At 49.9% G+C, this 18587-nt stretch overlaps 1 protein-coding gene across 3 annotated transcripts in view; it reads left to right on the plus strand.

Annotated features, from left to right (window-relative positions):
* Positions 1 to 18587, plus strand: part of STRN3 (striatin 3) — a 984550-nt gene that overhangs the window by 829552 nt on the left and 136411 nt on the right. For all 3 annotated transcript variants that reach the window (XM_078659406.1, XM_078659407.1, XM_078659408.1), the window contains one exon: positions 9415 to 9555. In XM_078659406.1, the coding sequence (XP_078515532.1) occupies positions 9415 to 9555 (141 nt within the window). The remainder of the gene's footprint in view (positions 1 to 9414; positions 9556 to 18587) is intronic.

The raw sequence follows: 18587 nt of genomic DNA on the forward strand, positions 1-18587 counted from the left end.
AGACAGAGTGAGGGCGACAGACAGAGTGAGGGCGACAGACAGAGTGAGGGCGACAGACAGAGTGAGGGCGACAGAGAGAGTGAGGGCGACAGAGAGAGTGAGGGCGACAGACAGAGAGAGTGAGGGCGACAGACAGAGAGAGTGAGGGCGACAGACAGAGAGAGTGAGGGCGACAGACAGAGAGAGTGAGGGCGACAGACAGAGAGAGTGAGGGCGACAGACAGAGAGAGTGAGGGCGACAGACAGAGAGAGTGAGGGCGACAGACAGAGAGAGTGAGGGCGACAGACAGAGAGAGTGAGGGCGACAGACAGAGAGAGTGAGGGCGACAGACAGAGAGAGTGAGGGCGACAGACAGACAGAGTGAGGGCAACAGACAGACAGAGTGAGGGCGACAGACAGACAGAGTGAGGGCGACAGACAGACAGAGTGAGGGCGACAGACAGACAGAGTGAGGGCGACAGACAGACAGAGTGAGGGCGACAGACAGACAGACAGTGAGGGCGACAGACAGAGAGAGTGAGGGCGACAGACAGAGAGAGTGAGGGCGACAGACAGAGAGAGTGAGGGCGACAGACAGAGAGAGTGAGGGCGACAGACAGACAGAGAGAGTGAGGGCGACAGACAGACAGAGAGAGTGAGGGCGACAGACAGACAGAGAGAGTGAGGGCGACAGACAGACAGAGAGAGTGAGGGCGACAGAGAGAGTGAGGGCGACAGACAGAGTGAGGGCGACAGACAGAGTGAGGGCGACAGACAGAGTGAGGGCGACAGACAGAGTGAGGGCGACAGACAGAGTGAGGGCGACAGACAGAGAGAGTGAGGGCGACAGACAGAGAGAGTGAGGGCGACAGACAGAGAGAGTGAGGGCGACAGACAGAGAGAGTGAGGGCGACAGACAGAGTGAGGGCGACAGACAGAGAGAGTGAGGGCGACAGACAGAGAGAGTGAGGGCGACAGACAGAGAGAGTGAGGGCGACAGACAGAGAGAGTGAGGGCGACAGACAGAGAGAGTGAGGGCGACAGACAGAGAGAGTGAGGGCGACAGACAGAGAGAGGGCGACAGACAGAGTGAGGGCGACAGACAGAGTGAGGGCGACAGACAGAGTGAGGGCGACAGACAGAGTGAGGGCGACAGGCAGAGTGAGGGCGACAGGCAGAGTGAGGGCGACAGGCAGAGTGAGGGCGACAGGCAGAGTGAGGGCGACAGGCAGAGTGAGGGCGACAGACAGACAGGCAGAGTGAGGGCGACAGACAGACAGGCAGAGTGAGGGCGACAGACAGACAGGCAGAGTGAGGGCGACAGACAGACAGGCAGAGTGAGGGCGACAGACAGACAGGCAGAGTGAGGGCGACAGACAGACAGACAGGCAGAGTGAGGGCGACAGACAGACAGACAGGCAGAGTGAGGGCGACAGACAGACAGACAGGCAGAGTGAGGGCGACAGACAGACAGACAGAGTGAGGGCGACAGACAGAGTGAGGGCGACAGACAGAGTGAGGGCGACAGACAGAGTGAGGGCGACAGACAGAGTGAGGGCGACAGACAGAGTGAGGGCGACAGACAGAGTGAGGGCGACAGACAGAGTGAGGGCGACAGACAGAGTGAGGGCGACAGACAGAGTGAGGGCGACAGACAGAGTGAGGGCGACAGACAGAGTGAGGGCGACAGACAGAGTGAGGGCGACAGACAGAGTGAGGGCGACAGACAGAGTGAGGGCGACAGACAGAGTGAGGGCGACAGACAGAGTGAGGGCGACAGACAGAGTGAGGGCGACAGACAGAGTGAGGGCGACAGACAGAGTGAGGGCGACAGACAGAGTGAGGGCGACAGACAGAGTGAGGGCGACAGACAGAGTGAGGGCGACAGACAGAGTGAGGGCGACAGACAGAGTGAGGGCGACAGACAGAGTGAGGGCGACAGACAGAGTGAGGGCGACAGACAGAGTGAGGGCGACAGACAGAGTGAGGGCGACAGAGAGAGTGAGGGCGACAGAGAGAGTGAGGGCGACAGACAGAGAGAGGGCGACAGAGAGAGTGAGGGCGACAGACAGAGAGAGTGAGGGCGACAGACAGAGAGTGAGGGCGACAGACAGAGTGAGTGAGGGCGACAGACAGAGTGAGTGAGGGCGACAGACAGAGTGAGTGAGGGCGACAGACAGAGTGAGTGAGGGCGACAGACAGAGTGAGTGAGAGCGACAGACAGAGAGAGTGAGGGCGACAGACAGAGAGAGTGAGGGCGACAGACAGAGTGAGGGCGACAGACAGAGTGAGGGCGACAGACAGAGTGAGGGCGACAGACAGAGTGAGGGCGACAGACAGAGAGAGTGAGGGCGACAGACAGAGTGAGGGCGACAGACAGAGTGAGGGCGACAGGCAGAGTGAGGGCGACAGGCAGAGTGAGGGCGACAGGCAGAGTGAGGGCGACAGGCAGAGTGAGGGCGACAGGCAGAGTGAGGGCGACAGGCAGAGTGAGGGCGACAGGCAGAGTGAGGGCGACAGGCAGAGTGAGGGCGACAGGCAGAGTGAGGGCGACAGGCAGAGTGAGGGCGACAGGCAGAGTGAGGGCGACAGACAGACAGGCAGAGTGAGGGCGACAGACAGACAGGCAGAGTGAGGGCGACAGACAGACAGGCAGAGTGAGGGCGACAGACAGACAGAGTGAGGGCGACAGACAGACAGAGTGAGGGCGACAGACAGACAGAGTGAGGGCGACAGACAGACAGAGTGAGGGCGACAGACAGACAGAGTGAGGGCGACAGACAGACAGAGTGAGGGCGACAGACAGACAGAGTGAGGGCGACAGACAGACAGGCAGAGTGAGGGCGACAGACAGACAGGCAGAGTGAGGGCGACAGACAGACAGGCAGAGTGAGGGCGACAGACAGACAGGCAGAGTGAGGGCGACAGACAGACAGGCAGAGTGAGGGCGACAGACAGACAGACAGGCAGAGTGAGGGCGACAGACAGACAGACAGGCAGAGTGAGGGCGACAGACAGACAGACAGGCAGAGTGAGGGAGACAGACAGACAGACAGGCAGAGTGAGGGAGACAGACAGACAGACAGGCAGAGTGAGGGCGACAGACAGACAGACAGGCAGAGTGAGGGCGACAGACAGACAGATAAAATGTGTCACTGTCTGCATTTTACCCCCAAGTCCGTAATCTTAAAAAACGTGGAAAGTGCTATTTAAATGCAGGACTCCATTGTACTCCATATTTTGCCCCTTTCAGTTGTATAAAAGTCCACTTGTGACATCACTTCCTACCATGAAATAGCACCACAGCGATGTCACAGAACAGCCTATTTAATGGGAAGAGAAGTAAGGCATGCCATCAGGATACTAAATCATATATATTTGTTAATAATGCCGCAAATAATGGTAAAAAAAACTCAAATATAAAAGACATCTTAGATATGCACACATTAGGAAACTGGAAAAGAGATACCCTAGACAGCCTGGCATAGTTGCTCGGAAGGGCAAGAGTAGCAGCAGATCGCTCCTGGTCACCAGCCAATATTATCTTTATTAGGATACCCCTGCAATCTCAATATTGTGAAGATATCCCTCATTTTGGGGGAGTTTTACCTTAAGAGACTGTAACATTAATATGGTGTATGAATAACTCAAACTGCAGCAAGGCTCGTGCTTTAGCGTCATATCCGGTAAAAGTAATCCGTGGTTTAAATAGTGCCACTTAACTTAGGCTTGGGGTCGGATGGAATGAATGAGTGCCGCAGACTGCTAGGCAGGCTCGTGGCCATGTCATGCACTTCTCGTTATGTGCTGGTCTATTTTCAGCCTCTGCTTTAAAAACGTGCTTCCAATTGCCGGTGGGAAGCGCAGAGCGCAGGAGAGGTGCACAAGCTCACCATAGCAGTCAATAGCTGTGATCGCGCGCCTTAGGAGACGCGCGCTGTGAAATTGAAAGTGTGGGAGAGCGCGAAAAGAGACTCGCGCGTTCACAGCACGTGTCTCATAAAGCGCGCGCGTTCACAGCGGGGTCTCCTAAAGCGCGCGTTTACAGCCATTGACTCAATGGGTTAATTGAGCTCATGCACCTCTCCTGTCCCAATTCGCTACCTACATGCCGACAATAAGTATCGCTGGCGACAGCGCTTCGCGCTGCGACGCTAGCGAGACCTAATAAAAAGGAGCCACAGAATGATCCAGCACATTACTGTCCAATCTAACTGCTGGGAAGATTTACAGAAATGGATTCCTCTCCAGGTTGGAATCCTGGGTTTAGGATAATTATCTACTGTCACCAATCAAGGCCGGCTTCAGCAAAACCCATAGTATAATTGAGCAAGCATTGAGACTATACAATATGTCTTGAACAAATTGTCATAAAGAATACAACACTGTATATGACATTTATAGATCTTAAGACCGCATTTGACTCTGTGGGCAGAGCTATCCTATGGTAGTTTATTCATAATATAAATATCCCATATGACCTTGTGATGGCTATTCAGAAGCTACATCAAAACACCACCTCGTTCAGGTACGGTGTGAAAGGAAAATGGACGGCCCATCGTTGCGATAGAAAGTAGAGTAAGACAAGGTTGTGTCTTGGCCACCTTTTTTCAACCTTTTAATAAACAATGGGGGCAGAGTGTTCCAAATCTTAAATTTGAATTTCCCTGAAGTCAGGAGTGATAAAATTACAATAATACTCAACGCAGATGTGCTATTTGCCTATTATATTACTGAATGTGATGTATTCATAGAGAGATTTCTTCTATTCATATTTTTTCCACCTGTTTTACTCTCTTTTTTATTGTTGTATGTTCTTTAAAAGCCAATAAAGAGAGTACTGAAAAAAACAAATCACAGGCTGAGCAATTATGTCCACTTATAGCACCTATCTGTGGTTTTATGTTTGGCCTACCATAAGTAGGCCAAATATAACAAACCCTCAGTCTTCAGGATGTACACCTTCTCAAGGAACAAATTAATAACTCTGTTGCAAAAAAGGGCCATAGAGCCTGTACCACACAGACAACAAGGCAAAAGGGTTTACTCCCAATAATGGATCTACAACCGCTCTATCTACACATTCTGCCAGAACACTTCGCATGGTCACACTACAGAATGTAATACCACTACTCCAAAAAGGTGACTTAATGACTGCATTAGATTTGAAGGACACATTTTCATACACCAATTCATCCTGCACAACGCATGTACCTCCTGTTTATGGTAAGTGGTCCTCATTACCAGTTCAAAGAACTACCTTTTGGGGTAACAGCCCCATATGTCTAAACGTGTGGTATCAGCACATTTAAGGAGACAGAACATTCCTGTCTTCTATTACCTAGATTATTGGCTGACCAAGGATTCCAGCAAACAGCAGTGCTTGCGAGACACGCAGGCCACCATCAGTCTGTTACACCAACTGAAATTCACAATAAATGCATTACAATCCCACTAACTACCTTTTCAGATACAGCAATATCTGGGAGCAATACTCAGTTGGATCTCTACCAAAGCTTAACCCAATTTGCAGAAGATGCTCAATCTCCAGAAACAACTGGTTATTTTTCAGCTACATCTGCACCTACTAGTCAGGGCAGTGATGTCAAGTCAAGTCAAGTCACAGAATTTATATAGCGCACTACATACCCAGAGGGTCTCAAGGCGCTAAGGGAGGGGAGAAGGATTACTTGTCAAATATCCATGTTTTAAGTTGCTTTCTGAATGCTAGGTGGTTCTGGGTAAGGCGAAGGTAAGTGGGGAGTGAGTTCCATGTTTTAGCTGCCAGGTATGAGAAGGATCTGCCTCCCATGGTGGTCTTGTTGATGCGAGGTACGGTGGCGAGGGCTTGGTTGGAAGAACGTAGTTGGCGGGAGGGGGTGTAGAAGGACAGTCGTGAGTTGAGGCATTCTGGTCCGATGTTGTAGAGTGATTTGTGTGCGTGGGTTAGCAGTCGGAAAGTGATTCTCTTATTGACGGGTAGCCAGTGGAGGTCTTTCAGATGACCAGAGATGTGTTCGTTACGCGGGATGTCTAATATGATCCTGGCTGAGGCGTTTTGGATTCGTTGGAGTTTCTTCTGGAGTTTAGCGGTAGTACCTGCGTAGAGGGTGTTTCCGTAGTCCAGTCTGCTCGTGACCAGAGCATGGGTGACTGTTTTTCTGGTTTCGGTGGGGATCCAGCGAAAAGTTTTTTTGAGCATGCGAAGAATGTTGAAGCAGGATGAGGATACGGCGCTGACTTGTCTGTTCATTGAAAGTGAAGAATCCAGGATAACGCCTAGGTTCCGTGCGTGGTCTGTCGGGATGGGTGCTTTTCCAAGGGCTTCCGGCCACCAAGAGTCGTCCCATGCCGAGGGGGATGTACCTAGGATGAGGACTTCTGTTTTATCTGAGTTCAGTTTCAGACGGCTGTGTTTCATCCATTCGGCAACTTCTTTCATTCCTTCATGTAGGTTAGTTTTGGCGGTGCTGGGGTCATTGGTGAGAGAAAGGATCAGTTGAGTGTCATCCGCGTAAGAGATGATGTTGAGGTTGTGTTGGCGAGCGATGGCCGCGAGGGGGCTCATGTATACGTTGAAGAGGGTGGGACTGAGTGAGGATCCTTGTGGTACGCCGCAGATGACTTCAGTGGCCTCGGACTTGAATGGTGGAAGGCGGACTCTCTGGGTTCTTCCGGTGAGGAACGAGGTGATCCATTCCAGTGCTTTTCCTTGGATTCCGATGTTTCTGAGGCGTTGTAAGAGGGTGCTGTGGCAGACTGTGTCGAAGGCTGCAGAGAGGTCGAGGAGGATGAGGGCGACTGTGTCTCCATTGTCCAGTAGAGTTCGAATGTCGTCTGTTGCTGCGATGAGGGCGGTCTCAGTGCTGTGTTTTGCTCGGAAGCCAGATTGTGAGGAGTCGAGGGATTTGTTGGCTTCGAGGAAGGCGGCGAGCTGGTTGTTGACAGCTTTCTCGATGACTTTGGCCGGGAAAGGAAGGAGCGATATGGGGCGGTAATTTTTGAGTTCGGTGGGGTCCGCTGTGGGTTTTTTCAGAAGGGCGGTGAGTTCAGCGTGTTTCCAGCTTTCCGGGAAGGTGGCGGAGTTGAAGGAGCAGTTGATGACGTCTCGGAGGTGCGGTGCTATGACGGAGTCTGCTTTGTTGAAGATGTGGTGAGGACATGGGTCTGTGGGGGATCCTGAGTGGATGGAGTTCATCAGGCGGATGGTGTCTTCAGTGGAGATTGGGTTCCAGTCGTTAAGGGTGTTTAAGGGGGAAGAAAGTTCAGCATATGGTTGGGTGGGTTGGTCTCCGGGTTGGTTGTCGAAGCTGTTGTGGATGTCTGCAATTTTGTTGTGGAAGAATAAAGCCAGGGAGTCGCAGAGGGCTTGAGAGGGGGTGATGTCGTTGGAGTTGGCCGAGGGATTGGTAAATTCCTTGACGATGTTGAAAAGTTCCTTGCTGTTGTGGGCGTTGTTGTCTAGTCGATCCTTGAATGCTGTTTTCTTGGCCTTCCGGATTAGTTGGTGGTGTGTGCGGGTGGCGTTTTTGAAGGCGTCCTTGGTGCTAGTAGTTGGGTCTTTTTTCCAGGCCTTTTCAAGGGAGCGGCAGAGTTTCTTGGATTTCTTAAGATCATCGTTGAACCATGAGGTCTTCTTGCTGCCAGGTTTGCTTTGGCGTTTTTTCAGTGGTGCTAGGATGTCGGCGGTGTTGGATAACCATAGGGTGAAGTTGGCGGCGGCTTGGTCTGGGTTAGAAGAGTGGGCTGGGGTGTTTAGAAGGAGCGATGAGGAGATCTGATCGATGGTGATTTTGTTCCAGTTTCTTTGCAGAGTTGGTTGGAGGTGTTTGATGGGTTTCGGCTTGTTGTAGGTGAAGTGAACGCAGCTGTGGTCAGTCCAGAGGAGATCCGTAGTGTGGCTGAAGGAGACATGATTGCTGGAGGTGAAGATGGGGTCGAGTGTGTGACCTGCGATGTGGGTGGGGGAGGTGACCAGTTGTTTAAGTCCGAGGTTGGCGAGGTTGTCCAAGAGGGTGGTGGTGTTGCGGTCGTTGTTCTTTTCAAGGTGAAAGTTGAGGTCTCCCAGAAGGATGTAATCTTTGGAGGGGAGCGCGTGTGGAGTGATGAAGTCCGTGATGTCTTCACTGAATTTTGCGCGGGGTCCTGGTGGCCTGTAGAGGAGGGTGCCTCTGAGTGTGGTCTTGGGGTCGATGTGAATCTGGAAGTGAAGGTGTTCAGAGTTGACGAGGTTGACGTCAGAGCTGGTTGAGATGTGGATTGATTTTTTATGGACGATGGCGATTCCTCCTCCTGTGTGGCCGGTACGGTCCTTGCGTGTGATCTTATAATCTTCAGGGATGGCAATGGTGATGTCTGGGGCGGAGGAGGCGTTCATCCATGTTTCTGTTAGGAAGGCGACGTCTGGAGAGATGGTGTCTAGTAGATTCCAGAGGTCAATGGCGTGTCTGTGGACCGATCGGGTGTTGAGAAGGATGCATTGTAGGTGGTTGGGGTCGGGAATCTGTGGTGTGGTCGTAGCGGAGATGTTGTCGGTGCCGATGAATTTGCAGGAGTAGCAGGAGAATGGTCCATGGGTGTGTCCAGGAGCGGCTTGGACGCAGTTGGGGGCGCGACCGGGGTTAAGGGCATTATAGGCATCATGGCCTCCTATAGCAATAGTCCCCCATGCCAGGCTACACATGTTCCTGTTACAGGAGTGTCAAGCATCTCTGTGTTCACTAGCAGGGGGCAACTTGGAGGAACTGGTATTGGTTTCACCCAGGGTCCATCAATCTTTACAGTAGTGCAATGAACGGAACACCCTGAAGGGCAGATCTTTTCTGGACACAACTTCGCAAGTGACTGTTACCACAGATACATCACTCAGAGGAATGGGCTCACACATGGAGGACATCACGGTACATGGCAATTGGACTGTGGTTTTCTGTTTGGCCTACCATAAGTGTTATTTGTTTATAAATCACTATATCACACGTTCGTAATGTTTCTCAACTTTGCAAGGCCACGCTACAGGAATCATGAGCTTTGCACCCATGACAGGTTGGGCTGTTCTGTATCAACAGGCTGTGCATGCAGAATAAGATGCACTTGTTGCATTTTGGTATTTCTCTTCTGCCTTAAAATGTTTTTCTGAGCCTTTTAATTATGTAATACATTAAACTGATGTATCTTTGCTTGAGGAATTGTTTCCTCCTAATGCAAAAATAAAGTGGCAGTACCCTTGAGAGAAATCTTATCTATACTGACTGTGGCCACAGCTTTGCGTTTATCTAGATAAGAAAGACATTTTATTGTATAAAGTTGTTTTAAGAATCACACAGATTATCTTTTGACTTGAGCATGGTGTGTTGAGAGTTGTAATTGTAAGACAGTTGCTCGTACATTAATTTTCTGTGTCCCATAATTTTTTGTATCCCTCTCGCATGTTTTAGAGCACGGGATACCCACGTCCGTTGACTTTATTGGATGTGATCCGGCGCATGGAGTAGCATCATTTAACACTGGCAGTACAGTTATATATGACTTGGAGACCTCACAGCCTATAGTGACCCTGTCATCACCTCTAGACGCCAGTAAGCATATATTTGTTTCATATCTGTTTTCTCAGCTCTGGTCTTGGTGTTGGTCAATGTTCTGGGAGTTGAGAAGGGCAAAGCAGGATTTAACACAAAATGTGTGGTGTATATGTATTGTGTAGAGCACAATCATTGTCCCAAAACCCCAGCAAATTGCTTGTTCTTGATAAAACAACTAAGGCGGCACACTCTGCCCATTGCATCTCCAGGATTTAGTGATGATATTTTGACCACTAGGTTTCATTTTTTGCTATCTTTACTTCATTTTTTAATGTCTATAAACTGTAAAGTGCTTGTAAAACATTTTGTAATTCAAATTCTACATGTTCATGGAATGTGTAGCTGTAAATGCCCATGCTGTGTATACTCCTGTCACCTAGTATTGTGCTATACACCTAGGATGTGTTCAAGTTCTTTTTCTTCGAAGAAGACTTCGAGTCACGAGGTTTAGGGACTCTACCTATTCATGGTAAAGGACATCAACTCCATTGCAAGATTGTTATTTTATGGGGGGGGGGGTCCCCCCGTTCATCCCCCCTCCAACTTCGGGCGATATTGTTCAGCTCCTCTCTGTGTTAGTCGTCGGTTACCCTAAAACTTCTCCATACACGTGACCTTTGTTGGGCTATATGACCGGGTTCTTCTCCACGACCCTTCAAGACTTGCTTCCAAGGGGTCCTTCACCCTCCATCTTCAGTTCTCAGGAATGCAGTCATCGTAATGCAAAGGACCCCTATGCGTGCCTTGCGTTAGCTGCAGATACACATACTATGCACACTCCTGCCATCTAGTGTTGGTCTCGGGCTTTAAAGTTCTTTATCTTGAGGGAGTCTTTTTCCTGCTGGTGTGATGTTGAGTCTCCACCTCCTTGAGGGAATGCGCATGTCCAATGGTGGTTTTGTTAGATTGATTTTTTTTCCTCCATCTGGTTCAGATGGATTGCACCAGAACACTGTACAGCTTCAACACCTCCGCGGCCTGTGGATGCCCAATGGCTCATACTCGCCTCTACTCTTCGTGCGTGAGTTCATCGACTAGGGGATCCGAGTTCTTTAGACTCCACAAGAGTTCCATGGTCGACTTCGCACAACCCTGCTCCCTCCCAGGACCTGTCGAGAATATTCGTCTCTGGGTAATGGAGGGTAAAAAAGACAGTCTTTTCCATAAAAGCACTCCATGCAGGGCTAAAAATGCATTCCCATACACACACAACGTCTGCAGTCTCTGTCACCAGAACATAAGGAACAGGATTGCTCAGCCTGTTCAAAAATAAAAAGATCCCTTGGACCAGATGAGACCGCCAACTAGCCCATACTAATATGGTGGCGGAAGGCAGATTTTTGCCAGAAGAGGAACAGCTTCAAACCATCCGACACGAAGGAGAAGGCGGTGCGCCTGGAGAAGGGGGCACCATCATTGACCGTCTGCACTACATCAACTCCGACAAGTCTCCAGCCAGCAAGAAGACGACGAGGAATCTGTCTTGCTGGTAATGGAATCCGCACACGAACGTTGGCCTTCGAGGCTGGGGCCTAGGATTAGTACAATGACAAGGGCTGCAAGTACACCAGACCCACCCCACATACAGACGATAATCTCCCAGCATTGCCTAGGTGTGTAACAACCTTCGGGTTCTGGCCCGAAAGTGTGTCTAAGGGCCGAGACAGGACAAGTCTATACTCAATCCTGATTGGGCCACAGGCTATAGGGACAGGTATTGAGCAGAAACATAGCAGCACTCAGTGCCAGAGAAGTCGTCAAGTCTTTCACTCAAGACTGCACCTACAGCTCTTCATCCTCCGGCACAGACAAAGCCATCGGAGGCGAGCAAACGCACGGTGTCAATACACACCTTATTGGAGTAAAGACACACCTCAACTCAGACAAAGGTATCGGAGCATGGTCACACTTTGACACCGAAAATGTCTTCGACATCACCCACTATGACACAGACACCCCACACCTTTATTGAGGCAAAGAAAAAACAAACTGATGAAAACACAGTGCCAACAACAGCCAAAAAGAATTGCCCTTTGAGTGAGAAGGGAATGCTTTTGAAAAACTTCATGAAATCATGTGTGAAAAGCGCCAAACAAGAGAAGAACCTTTACCAGAAAAATTTCACAAAAAGAAAAGGCAGGACACTGACACACAGGACACTGACACACAGGACATTGACATGCCACAGCCAATTCCAAAAGAGACGACTACAGAGCATACCAAACATTTATCCTCACAAGCAAACCCTCAGTCTTCAGGATGTACACCTTCTCAGGGAAAAAGTAATAACTCTGTTGCAAAAAGGGGCCATAGAGCCTGTACCACACAGACAACAAGGCAAAAGGGTTTACTCCCAATAATGGATCTACAACCGCTCTAGCTACACATTCTGCCAAAACACTTCGCATGGTCACACTACAGAATGTAATACCACTACTCCAAAAAGGTGACTTAATGACTGCATTAGATTTGAAGGACACATTTTCATACACCAATTCATCCCGCACATCGCATGTGCCTCCTGTTTATGGTAAGTGGTCCTCATTACCAGTTCAAAGAACTACCTTTTGGGGTAACAGCCCCAAGAGTTTTCACCAAATGTCTAACGGTGGTATCAGCACATTTAAGGAGACCGAACATTCCTATCTTCCCATACCTAGATGATTGGCTGACCAAGAATTCCAGCAAACAACAGTGCTTGCAAGACACGCAGGCCACCATCAGTCTGTTACACCAACTGGAATTCACAATAAATGCAATAAAATCCCACTTACTACCTTTTCAGATACAGCAATATCTGGGAGCAATACTCAGTTGTATCTCTACCAAAGCTTAACCCAATTTGCAGAGGATGCTCATTCTCCAGAAACAACTGGCTATTTTTCAGCCACATCTGCACCTACTAGTCAGGGCAGTGATGTGCATTGTAGGCATCATGGCCTCCTATAGCAATAGTCCCCCATGCTAGGCTACACATGTTCCTGTTACAGGAGTGTCAAGCATCCCTGTGTTCACTAGCAGTGGGCATCTTGGAGGAACTGGTGTTGGTTTCACCCAGGGTCCATCAATCTTTACAGTAGTGCAATGCACAGAACACCTTGAAGGGGAGATCTTTTCTGGACACAACTTCGCAAGTGACTGTCACCACAGATACATCACTCAGAGGAATGGGCTGACACATGGAGGACATCACGGTACATGGCAATTGGACTGCTCCCCAAAAAAGATTCCACACCAGTGTTCTATAGCCCATAGCCATACAAATGGCTCTCAACCAATCAATCAAATAATTTATATAGCGCGCTACTCACCCGGAGGGTCTCAAGGCGCTGGGGGGGAGGGGTCCGTTACTGCCCGAAAAGCCAGGTCTTCAGTTGCCTCCTGAAGGAGAGATGGTCCTCGGTCAGTCGTAGGTGGATGGGGAGGGAGTTCCATGTTTTGGCCGCCAGGAAGGAGATGGATCTTCCTCTGGCGGTGGTTCGGCGAATGCGTGGTACGGTGGCGAGGGCGAGGCTGGTCGATCGCAGCTGGCGGGTGGGCGTGTAGAAGGTGAGGCGGTTGTTGAGGTACTTGGGACCCAGGTCGTGGAGAGCCTTGTGTGCGTGGGTGAGGAGTCGGAACGTGATCCTCTTGCTGACGGGGAGCCAGTGCAGGTGTCTCAGGTGGGCGGAGATGTGGTTGTGGCGAGGGATGTCCAGGACGAGTCGTGCGGAGGAGTTCTGTATGCGCTGGAGTCTTTTCTGCAGTTTGGCAGTGGTTCCTGCGTAGAGGGTGTTCCCGTAGTCCAGTCGGCTGGTGACGAGTGCCTGGGTGACAGTTTTCCTGGTTTCGGTGGGGATCCATCGGAAGATTTTATGGAGCATGCGCAGGGTGTTGAAGCATGATGATGAGACGGCGTTGACTTGTCTGGTCATCGTGAGGGAGGAGTCCAGGATGAAGCCCAGGTTTCGTGCGTGGTCCGTTGGCTTGGGGGTGGTGCCCAGGGCAGGGGGCCACCAGGAGTCGTCCCAGGCGGAGGGGGATGATCCCAGGATGAGGACTTCCGTCTTGTCCGAGTTCAGCTACAGGCGGCTGTTCTTCATCCATTCGGCGACGTCCTTTATTCCCTCGTGTAGGTTGGCTCTGGCGATGGCAGGGTCGTTGGTGAGGGAGAGGATCAGCTGGGTGTCGTCGGCGTAGGAGATGATGTTGAGGTTGTGTTGGCGTGCGATGTCTGCGAGGGGGCTCATGTAGACGTTGAAGAGGGTGGGGCTGAGCGAGGATCCTTGAGGTACGCCGCAGATCACTTCGGTGGCCGCGGATCTGAACGGGGGGAGGCGGACTCTCTGGATTCTTCCGGTGAGGAACGAGATGATCCATTCCAGTGCCTTCTCTTGGATTCCGATGTTGCTGAGGCGCTGTGTTAGGGTGCGGTGGCAGACTGTGTTGAACCCTGCAGAGAGGTCCTGGAGGATTAGGGCAGCTGTTTCCCCTTTGTCAAGCAGGGATCTGATGTCGTCGGTGGCTGCGATGAGGGTGGTCTCGGTGCTGTGTTTGGCTCGGAAACCGGACTGTGAGGGGTCGAGGGATCCGTTCGTCTCAAGGAAGGCGGCGAGCTGTTTGTTGACGGTCTTCTCGATGACTTTGGCAGGGAAAGGGAGGAGCGAGATGGGGCGGAAGTTCTTGAGGCCGGTGGCGTCTGCTGTCGGTTTCTTCAGGAGGGCGCTGAGCTCGGCATGCTTCCAGCTCTCCGGGAAGGTGGCGGTGGTGAAGGAGATGTTGATGATGTCCCGGAGTTGGGGTGCGATGATGGAGTCGGCCTTGTTGAAGACGTGGTGGGGGCAGGGGTCGGTAGGGGATCTGGAGTGGATGGTGTTCATCGTGCGGGTGGTGTCTTCGGTGCTAACGGGTGTCCAGTTGCAGAGGGTGGTTGTGGGGGGCGTTGGTTCGATGGTTGGGTGCGTGGTCGGTACGCCGAAGCTGTTGTGTATGTCGGCGATCTTGCGGTGGAAGAAGGAGGCAAGTGAGTCGCAGAAGTCTTGCGAGGGTGTGACGTCTTTGTTTCCGTTGCTGGGGTTGGAGAGCTCTTTGACGATGCTGAAGAGTTCCTTGCTGTTGTGGGTGTTGTTGTCCAGTCGTTCTTTGAATGTTGTCCTTTTAGTGGTGCAGATCAGCTGGTGGTGTGCGCGGGTGGCGTTCTTGAGGGCAGTCATGTTTTCTGTAGTCTGGTTGTGGCGCCAGGCTTTTTCGAGGGGGCGGCAGTTTTTCTTGGATGTTTTGAGTTCGTTGGTGAACCACGAGGCTTTCTTTCTGCCGGGTCTTCTGGGAGGGTTCTTCAGTGGTGCGAGGTCGTCGGCGCAGTTGGTGAGCCACTGTGTGAGGTTGCGGATGGCTTCGTTGGGGTCCGTTGTGCTGGCGGGAGGGTTCTGGCTGAGGGAGGTGGTGAGCAGGTCAGCGGTGAGCTTGCTCCATCTCCTGCGGGGAACCTGTTGCGTGTGGTGGTGGGTCGTGGTTCTTCTGAAGCTGAAGTGGACGCAGCTGTGATAAGTCCAATGAAGTCAGGTGGAGTGGCTGAAGGAGATGTGCTTGCTGGAGGACAACATATAACAGGGTGGAAGGTTCTCCACACAGACAATATCACTGCAATATATTACACTCAAAAACAAGGAGGGGCACACTCAATACAATTGTCTCAGTTAGCACAGACCATTTGGCACTGGGCTATTCAACACGACATTCACCTCCAAGCAGAATGTCTTCCGGAGTGGACAATACATTAGCAGACTTCCTAAGCAGGACCCACCAGCAACAAGTCCACAAGTGGGAACTCCAACCTCAAGTCTTCCAACAGTACTTCTAGCTTTGGGGAACACCAGAAATAGACTTATTCCCCACCAAAGGAAACGCTAAATGCCAAAACTTTGCCTTCAGGCACCCACATCCCTAGTCCATGGGCAATGCTCTATGGGTCAACCGGTCAGGGATATTTGCATACACTTTCCCACCTCTCCTACTTATTTATTCCATATCTTGTCAGGAAACTCAGACAAACATTGCTCAAGATGAGTCGCATAGCTCCATCCTGGGCATGGCATCCCTGGTTCTGATGGATACATCTGCCTGTGGATTCCTCACCTTATGAATATCCCCTGCACCAGCATTCCGCGCCGACAAGGTTGTCACAATGCCATGGCTCCGCACGACGTCACTTGGGCCATAAGAGGACCACGTCGGCGTGATTACGTCAGTTCCCTTTTTTCCGCGCTGTCGACGCTAACGTTTTTTTCTGGGACTCTCCATACTTCGACTAGATACTTTGTAATTTCGTTTGTATCTCTTTCTCGTTTGTCATGTCTGTCCGAGGAAGTCGGGTTTTAAGCCCTGTACGGAGTGTGGTGGACATATATCAATTACTGACCTGCATGAAGATAGTCTTTGGTGTTTATCTTTAGACCACGACGTCGAGGGATGCTCTTTGTGCAGGAAGATTAATCCTAAGTCGTTGACTACCTATAGATCCGGTTTTCCTTTCTTCTCACCCCTCTCCTGAGAGTCTGGTGGTGCAGGCTTCTTGTTGAAGCAATCAACAAGGGTGTTTTCCACAGGCTTTGGCAGACAGGGATTCCAAGAAGTTGGAACAGTCTGCGAAGAAGGTCTTTTCATCAGCCAGCATGGCACTGAAGTCTACCAACGTCACTTGTCTCTTGGACAGGTATATTCATGCCTTAATGGACTCTGCTAAACAGCTTCTTCCGAAGTTGTCTGAGGCGGACAGGGGAAATCTGAGTGAGGTGGTGGTGGATTCTCAAGCTGCAGCTCGCCAGGTCATCCGATTTGGCCTGGATACGGCGGATTCTGTTGCCAGAGTAATGGGTTCATCCATTGTGACAAGGAGGCATGCTTGGTTAAGATCTTCTGGGTTCCCTCCTGATGTGCAGGCTGCTCTTCTTGATTTGCCATTTGATGGGTATAGACTTTTTGGTGAAAAGGCGGACTCTGCCCTGCAAATATTTAAGGACAGTAAGTCACAGCAAGGTCTTTGGGTCTGCAGACTCAGACAAGAGGTTATGGGTATAAACAATACCGTGGCTTTGGGAAGTGTTCCTTTCGTGGGTTCAGACAGCCTCAGCAACAGCAGCAAAACCCCTTGTATAAGAGTTACAGGGGTAAAGGCAGAGGTCGCCTTCGTGGAACGGGATGTTCAACCTTCTTCCTCCTTCTCCTCCTCCTCCTCTACCTCCCCAACCCCTCATGGTAATGCAGGAAAGCAGCCCTAGATCCACCATCATGGATCATGTAGGTCCCATGGTAGCCCGGCTTACCCATTTTCTACAAGATTGGAAATTGATCACTTCGGACCTTTGGGTTTTAGATCTGGTAGAAAAATGGTACGCCTTTCCCTTCAAGGAATTCTCTCCTCCTTACCCTCTGTGAGAAAATGGCTCTATATATTCTGGACCAGAATAAGGTACAGTATGTATAGAGTCCACAAACCCCAGAGGTATAACAGAGGTTAAAGCCAGGTGTGACCTTACTCTCTAAAGTGGTAGCTTGGTCGAGCAGTAAGGCAGTACCAGAGGACAGTGTAAAGCATTTGTTGTACACACTCAGTCATCAAAAGGTTTCACACACTCAAAGACTGAACTCCAGGCCAATTGTTTTTATATCAAAAGATATACCCCCAGATTCACAATCAACTAACAATTATTCTGGGGTTCAAGGGGTGTGTTTAAAGACCTGAGCACAGTTATACCCCCCACACAAGTATTCAAGAACAACAAATAACTGTGGGTCTACTAGTGAGCTCAAAACATGCTATGTGTTGCTGGCTATGTGTCTGCTACTCCTATGAAGATAGAAGACAGACTGGACAGTTAACCACTGTGAAAAATGTCCATCAGTTACGCGATTGTAGGCACCCAGTACATCATTTGGTCTACTCCACAGTAGTTTCACCACCACTCTATCACCATAGATCAATATTGGAGACACAGAGTGATGGATGGATGTCTGGTAGATTAAGTTTTCGTAACTGTGAGCAGTGCACAAAAAATGAGTGTGATAAAAAATGATAAGTGTAAGATTGGATGGTGCATACAGTTATTACTTTATTCTGGAGTCATGCACCTCCAAAGCTAAAAACAATAGTGCAAAAAAGTCAGGTGGTTCAAACAAATACCTTCTGACTGGGCTATCTGGTCGACATGTTTCTGCGGTTACTGGTCAATTATTATACCATCCGCTTCCTCAGGACCCATAAACTTAATTGCTACTGCTAACTTAGTGATAAGTGAAAAAACAGGACATTCTGTGAACATAAAAAGTGTCACCTGTACACTTCCATTTTTCTCCTGTGAGTGTCCGTTTTTGACACAGCCAGCGAATCCACATGTAATGAAAAACAAACAGTCATAGCACTCACATTAGTTAAGGCTATCCCAACATAATTGTTCAAAATATTATAATACTCCATCTGGGTCTGATGACCCTAGTGTGTATCACATTGTCATAGTAATCAATGTCTCACCTTAATTTTTAAGGGAAATGGCCTCACCTCACCTGGCAAACAGCTCAGGAAAATGAAGCACCGCTCTGTAGTGCAGAGAAAAATATACATACGTCAGTGTTAAAAGCCAGTGTCAGGCAGGTACAGAATCACCACCTAATTCCCTGTACTTTTGAGAAGGACATGGACCTTATTAATTCATTTCCATCACAGAGATTGAGGCTATCCAGCCAATTGCTTGGCTGCCTTGTAAATATGCTTAGAAACTGGCGATAGTATGCCACCTTGTATTAAAGTCCATACTAATTCCCTGTACTTTTGAGAAGGAGTACGATGGCTGTTGGACGGAGATTAGCCTTAACTAATGTGAGTGCTATGACTGTTTGTTTTTCATTACATGTGGATTCGCTGGCTGTGTCAAAAAAGTGCATTTTTTTAAAGTTTTCGCTATTTACCACGAAGTCAGACTTCGCGGTAAATATCGGTCAAAAATTGCGAATTCGCAAATTAAAAATGGTTAATGAATTGCATTTAATGAATCTCA

Source organism: Lissotriton helveticus, chromosome 9, assembly GCF_964261635.1.
Source record: "Lissotriton helveticus chromosome 9, aLisHel1.1, whole genome shotgun sequence".
In the NCBI taxonomy this organism is placed as follows: domain Eukaryota; kingdom Metazoa; phylum Chordata; class Amphibia; order Caudata; family Salamandridae; genus Lissotriton; species Lissotriton helveticus.